At 37.6% G+C, this 6,991-nt stretch overlaps 1 protein-coding gene across 4 annotated transcripts in view; it reads right to left on the bottom strand.

The window, feature by feature from the left end:
• Positions 1-2,770: 2,770 nt before the first annotated feature.
• Positions 2,771-6,991, bottom strand: part of DIS3 (DIS3 homolog, exosome endoribonuclease and 3'-5' exoribonuclease) — a 35,483-nt gene continuing 31,262 nt past the window's right edge. For all 4 annotated transcript variants that reach the window (XM_037800236.1, XM_037800239.1, XM_037800238.1 and 1 more), the window contains 5 exons: positions 6,306-6,520; positions 6,037-6,205; positions 5,769-5,927; positions 4,914-5,036; positions 2,771-4,253 (listed from right to left, as the gene is read on the bottom strand). In XM_037800236.1, the coding sequence (XP_037656164.1) occupies positions 4,170-4,253; positions 4,914-5,036; positions 5,769-5,927; positions 6,037-6,205; positions 6,306-6,520 (750 nt within the window). In that variant the 3' untranslated portion in view covers positions 2,771-4,169. The remainder of the gene's footprint in view (positions 4,254-4,913; positions 5,037-5,768; positions 5,928-6,036; positions 6,206-6,305; positions 6,521-6,991) is intronic.

Here is a 6,991-nt window from a genome sequence, read left to right as displayed (position 1 = left end):
ACCTGAGCTGCTTATCACAAACTAGGGTACTGTTTGACCCACCAGGCCATAAAGTTGGGTGTGCACAGCAAGACTCCATCATTGAATGTAAGTGGTATATACAAGATTGGGCTTGAGGAGGCCCTGAAGGCACAAGGAAGTTACATGAGTAAGTGGCCTAAATGCCCATGGCCCCAATTCCTGCTCCAACATTACTTTTTCTCCCACAGGCCATACCTGTGGGTCATAAGGTGTGCCAGTTTGAATGTATTATGTCCCCCCAAACACCATTATCTTTGATGTAATCTTGTGTGAGCAGATGTTATCAGTGTTGATTAGATTGTAATCCTTTGAGTGTTTCTGTGGGAATGCACCCCACCCAACTGTAGGTGATAACTCTGATAAGATATTCCCATGGAGGAATGGCCCCACCCATTCAGGGTAGGCCTTGATCAGTGGAGCCATATAAATGAGCTGACATAACAGAGAGAACTCAGTGCAGCTGTGAGGGATGTTGTGAAGAGGAGCTACAGCCAAGGGGGACACTTTGAAGAAAGCACAGGAGCTGCAGATGAGAGACAGTTTGAAGACGGCCGTTGAAAGCAGACTCTTGCTCTGGAGAAGCTGAGAGAGGACAAATATCCCAAGTGCAACTAAGAGTGACATTTTTGAGGAACTGCAGCCTAGAGAGGAACGCCCTGGGACAAAGCCATTTTGAAACCAGAACTTTGGAGCAGACGCCAGCCACGTGCCTTCCCAACTAACAGAGGTTTTCCGGACACCATTGGCCATCCTCCAATGAAGGTACCCAATTGCTGATGTGTTACCTTGGACACTTTATGGCCTTAAGACTGTAACTGTGTAACCAAATAAACCCCCTTTTATAAAAGCCAATCCATCTCTGGTGTTTTGCATTCTGGCAGCATTAGCAAACTAGAACATAGGGAATGCTCTGTGATCAGTTAACTGAAACTCAAGAATCGTTTACAGATGGTACTGTATGATTTGCAGGCACCATATGAAGGTAGACAATTGCAGCACTACCACTTCTTACTGGGACATCCCCGAAGGACAGTGATGAGAAATCCTCTCAAGGAACAAACTTTAAGCATTATACCTGGTTGCTCATTGTGCTTATAAAATGGACAGAGGCACACACGTGCACTGATTCATGAGCTGTGACCAATGATTTGGCTAGATGGAGAGAGACTTGGAAGGAAATTGACTGGAAAACTGGTGATGAGGTCTGGGAAAAAGTGTGTGGATAGACCTCTCTGAATGGCAACCCCCCCCCCCCAAAAAAAAAACAACCAAAAAACCCCCAAGATATTTGTATCCCATGTGAATGTTTACCAAAGGGTGAACCTTAGGAGAGGATTCTCATAATCAAATGGATAGTATGACCCATTCTATGGATACCAGTCAGCCTCACCCCTGCTCCTGGGTTGGGCAATGCCAAATGGGCTCATGAATAAAGCAGCCATGGTGGCAGGGATGAAGGTTAAGCATGGGCTCAGCAACATGAACTTCCACTCACCAAGGCTGACCTGGCTCCAGCCACTGCTGAGTGCCCAACGTGCCAGCAGTAGAGACCAACACTGAGTCCCATTATGACACCATTTCCCAAGATCAACTCTCTACCTGGTGGCATGTTGATTACTTTGGACTGCTGCTATCATGGAAGGGGCTACGTTTTATTTCTATTGGTATAGACCCTTATTCTGGATTCAGATTTGCCTTCCCAGCATGGAATGCTTCTGCAGGTGGACCTAGAAAATGCCTTATTCATTGTTCCACACAGCATTCCTTCTCATTAAGGATCTCACTTCACTGCAAATAAAGTATAGCAATGAGTCCATGGTCATGGAATTCACAGATCTCATGTTCCCCATCATCTGAAACAACTGGATTGATAGATCACTAGAATGGCCTTTTGTAAGATTCAACTATGGTACCAAGTAGGTAGGTGACAATACCCTGCAGGGCTGGGACAATGTTTTCTAGGAAGCTGTATATGCTCTAAACCAGCATTCAATATATGGTGCCGCTTCTACCATAGCCAGGACTCATGGGTCCAGGAATCAATAGGTGGAAATAGGAGTGACACCACTCACTGACTCTTTTTGAGCCACTAAAAAACTTTTGCTTCTTGTTCCTGTGACTTTATGCTCTGTTGATCTAGAGGTATTAGTTCCAAAGGGAGGCACACCAGGAGTCTCCACTAGGAGACACAACGATTCCATTGAACTGGAAGGTAAAACAACCACTTGTCCACTTTGGGTTCCTCATGCCTCAGAATCAATAAAGATGGTAGTTACTGTACTGGCTGGCATGACTGATCTTGATTACCAAGGGAAAACTGGACCGTAACTACACAATGGAGGTAAGGAAGAGATAAATCTGGAATACAGGGGATCCCTTAGGGTGTCTCTCAGTCCTACCATGTCCTGTGATTAAAAACAATAGTAAATGACAAGAACCCAATTCAGGCAGGACTAACAAGGGCCCAAACCCTTCAGGAATGAAGGTTTAGGTCACTTGACTTGGCAAAGAACCACAACCAGCTAAGGTGTTTGCTGAGGGCAAAGGAAATATGGAACAAGTAGTGGAAGAAGACAGTAACAATTACCAGCTATGAGCATATAATCAGTTGCAGAAACAGGTACTATAATCATTATGGCTATTTTCTTATTTTGTTATGAATAAGTTTGTGTTTATATTATCTGTATATTTTTAAGCAAGTATCTTTTTCTTCCCTTTCTTATATAAGATGTATTAACAATACATCACATTATATCATAGTATTTAATTTACAGGATATTAAAGAGAAAAGTGAACATCACACATACTTTGCATCCTCCTCTGGGGAAAGAGTTGGTGCTTTTCATTTGTATACAGGATAGTTATAACATGTTAGGTAGAAGTGTAACCTTTATTTGGAGATTAAGTATGGTTTAAGGAGATGTCAATGGGTGCCAAGTGGACAAGGGAGGGACTGTGATGGTTAATTTTTTGTGTCAACTTGGCTAGGTCATAGTATCAAGTTATTTAATCAAACACTAATCTAAATGTTGTCATGAAGATATTTTGAAGATTTGGCTAACATCTACAATCAGTTGGCTTTAAAGGAGATTACCCTCTACAGTGTGGAAAAGCCTCATCCAATCTGTTAAAGGCTTTAAAAGCAAAGAACTGAGAATTCTATAAAGAAGAAATTCTGCCTCAAGACTGAAAAATACATTCCTGCCTGAGTTCTAGCCTGCCACCTGCCCTACAGATTTCAAACTTGCCAGTCCCCACAATTGCATGGGTCTATTCCTTAAAATAAATCTACATACATATCTCTTATTGCTTCTGTTCTCTGAAGAACCCTGACTGATAACGTCCTTACAAAATTACTTCTTTTCTACATAATCTGATATACACAGGCAAATAAAAAAGTCATTAATGACCTTTGTATTTTACAAATAACACGATATAGACATTTAAGTGCCATTTATTCTTTGAGCCTTAATGCCTTGTTTTGAGGAGAGATATTTGAGCTGGAGGTCAAGGATGATAATTACCAGTGATCACCAGCTGCTCAAGGACCACTAATAATAAAATATAGGAGCTTGTTAACACAGTAAGGAGACACTTAACATCAGTTACATAAATTAAAAATGGCAAGGGAGATTAAATATCAGATCTTGACTCCACCACACCATCCTGAAGTAAAAAAATTGCTACAACAAACACTGACAGCTTTCAAGATTTATAAAAGAGATTGTTTCTTGCTTCTAAAAATGTTCTATTTTTCTCCTCAATCTCATGAAACCATAAAAATGAAGTTTTTTTCTACCAATATTAAATAATCAAATTACTTATGCAAAATTAATTTGCTCTTTAATGAGTGGATGAGTGCTTCATTTAAATGATCTTTAACAGATCCCTGAAGCTGCTATCCTGTCACTATTTAAGTGATGGATAGTCAATTGAATTTTTCTGCATAAATAGTTCTGTTCAATCGAGAAATGAAGTAGTATGATGGGACAGACACAGTCAACAGTTCAATAAAAATGCAAATTTTAAAAATTATTAAAATGTACTTAAAAGTAACAAACTGTATCACACACTTCTTAGGCTTAGAAGTGTTCTCAAGTTTTTTAAAAAAATGGAAACCAATCTTTTAAGTTTCTTGTTGTACACCATTATTTTCCAAGCTTCTTCTTCTTTTTTTGTGGCTCGTTAATATCCATGTTTGAAATATCAGCAGGAATGCTTACTCCTGGTATCTAAAATAATGCAAATGGGGAAAAATAAGGCGATTAAAAGCATAAACTAGGAAATAAATCTTATCCTCTTTGTCCCCTGCCCTATTGCCACTTTCAAGTTTAAAAGGATGCATGAGGGGGGAGAAGAAGGTTAATAAAGGTTTTACACAGAAAGTAATACTGGTTCAGATATGTAAAGGGTAGACATGGTTTATGGGTATACTTCATTTGGGAAGTGTGTTTTTAACGATCCCATTCCTTCCCACCTCCAATTTGTGATAGTAGAGCCAACTGTGATTGACAGATCATCACAGGTCTCTGGTGTGTTGGGGCAGGACAAAGGCTAAGTTGTATCTTAGGCAAACCCCTACAGTGTATCTTAATCTGCACAAGTGCAATTTCAAACTCTTGAAAGAGGAAAAGGACTAGGCAGGAAATAGGAAAAACCTCTCTGATTTAGGTACCAAGGACCTCAGGAAAATTCCAGATGTCTGGGATTCCATGACCTAGGGAAATTAATAAGAAAATAGGATTTGCTATGCAAATATTTGGCCTCCACACTACTTATGGGATTCCCTCTAACATTTAACAGCAATAACATGTGTCCATATCCCTCTCTTTCACAAAATATGTGCTTCTGTTTGTTCCACCACAGGATGTATATTACAAATTCGGTCTTACCTGTGGTTCTACCAGGGACATTCGGATTTTCTGATGCTGAAGATTAGATGAGTCTAACATGATTTTCACTTTAACTTTATCAAATATATGGAAGACTGTATCTTCTATTTTAAGTGAAGGCATCTAAACAAAACACATTTTACCATTCTTAATTGCTTTCCTACACTTGAGGCTTTGTTCCAATTCTTCACATTTTACCTTTATAGTAATTAGTCCATTAAAAAAAAATTCTTCAATATTGATAAGCTTTGAGGTGTTCTTTTATAATATAAAGAGCATAATATAATAGGCAGTTAACATAAGATATAAAAAGTTAATCTAGTAACCTTGCTTAAATATGACTGATTTATATGTCTAACTGCTTTCATTATTAATGTGGCCCCAATATACATTCATTAATCTCATGATTCTCACCCCATTAGTGAAGTTAATTGTTGGTCTACTATGGGAGTATAAAGGTACTACAGGCTGAGTTTATTGTTTAAAGATTCTTGAAGAGTTATAATTTACTAAGGTTAAGGGATTAAAGAACATATCAGATAAAAGATACTGGAATTAGGTTTTAAAAAATCCCTTTCCTATTAGCAGACATTTATTCCTTTACTTTAATCCACCTGCCCACCTAGAGCAAAACTTAATCCAATTTTTCCTTAGAGAGGAAAACTTGACATAGTATAAAAGAAAGAAATCAAGGACAACCTATGTATGTGGATAAATATGCTGTAAATTGTGAGTAAAACCCAAAGGCTAGTTAGCATAATTAAATCAGGATTTTCTGGCATATGTTTACAGATTTAAGATAAATTTTGTAGGGCACAAAAAAACATCAAAACAAAAACATTAGAAATATGATACCTCGTCATCATAAGTAAGCCGGGGCTTTGGTTTGTCCTTTTCTTCAAAAAAGACTGTACCTTCTAAACCATACTTTGGGATTAATACCACAATAGCATTCTTTCTTACGAAAAGAATATAGGCTTCTTCACTTATTATTCCTTTGCTTTTGAAAAATAACTGTAAAACAACATACAATGGTTTTTAAAAGGGTCTTAAAATATTTGGGAATTAAATAAAAAATGAACAAAATGTCATCTCTCTAGCAATACTGATAGAAAGTGAATACCTGGGTATGAAATGCCACTGACGCACGTTGGGCATATTGAGCCATTTTGTGCCGGAAATTGAGATTTTTACATAAATCTGCAAGCTTGTGTTTGTCCGTCAACTCTGGATAAGTACAGTCTGCTCCAATAGCCACTGCCAACAACCTATGAACAATGATGTCTGCATATCTAGATATATGAAAGAAAAATAAGAACCATGATGTTAGTATCAAAATGCCTTTTTTAAATTCAAAACTGTTTTCTTTCTCCTTTAATTTCATAAACGTACCTTCTGATGGGTGAAGTAAAATGTGTGTATATTGGTGATGCTAAACCATAGTGATGAAAATCATTATCCATTCCAGAGCAGAAGTAAACAGCTTGCATCATACAGCGAGTGGCTAATATTCTTAACAGAGTATTTAGATATGGGAAAGCAGGAGATTCAGCCTGGTCCAAAGAGTCAGCCAGAGACTTTGCTGTATCAGTCTTAATTTCCAAATTCTCCAAATAAAAAGAAAAGCACTATATTAAACATTTAAAAAATCAATACCTTCACTGTCTCATTTGGCTGGGGCAAATCCTCTATGATATTCCTGAGCCAGCAGTCATGGGAAGTACAATTTTAGTAAATTTACATATCTAAAAGTGTCTTTATTCTACCTCACATTTGATTGACAGTTTGGCTATGTAGGTTCTTAACCATTAGTTTCTGTTGCCTTTGTTATGGAAATGTATTTACAAATAACAAAAGGAAATAAACTTATAAAGTTCTATTAAAAAAAAAAAAAAATCAATACCACCATGTCTTCAAAATATAACCAGATTCAACAAATATAGTGTTTTTGACCAGAGAATCAATCAGTTTATGCCTTTCATCTTTAACCTAGACCTAAAAATAATATAAAAACTAGCAATTGCTCTGTGCAACTCTAAAGTTTAAAATTTTCTCAATGTTTTTAAAGTTACTGGGGA

Source organism: Choloepus didactylus, chromosome 12 (genome assembly GCF_015220235.1).
Source record: "Choloepus didactylus isolate mChoDid1 chromosome 12, mChoDid1.pri, whole genome shotgun sequence".
NCBI classification, from domain to species: domain Eukaryota; kingdom Metazoa; phylum Chordata; class Mammalia; order Pilosa; family Megalonychidae; genus Choloepus; species Choloepus didactylus.
Note: the sequence above shows the minus strand (reverse complement) of the source record. Positions and strands in the feature narration are given on the sequence as shown.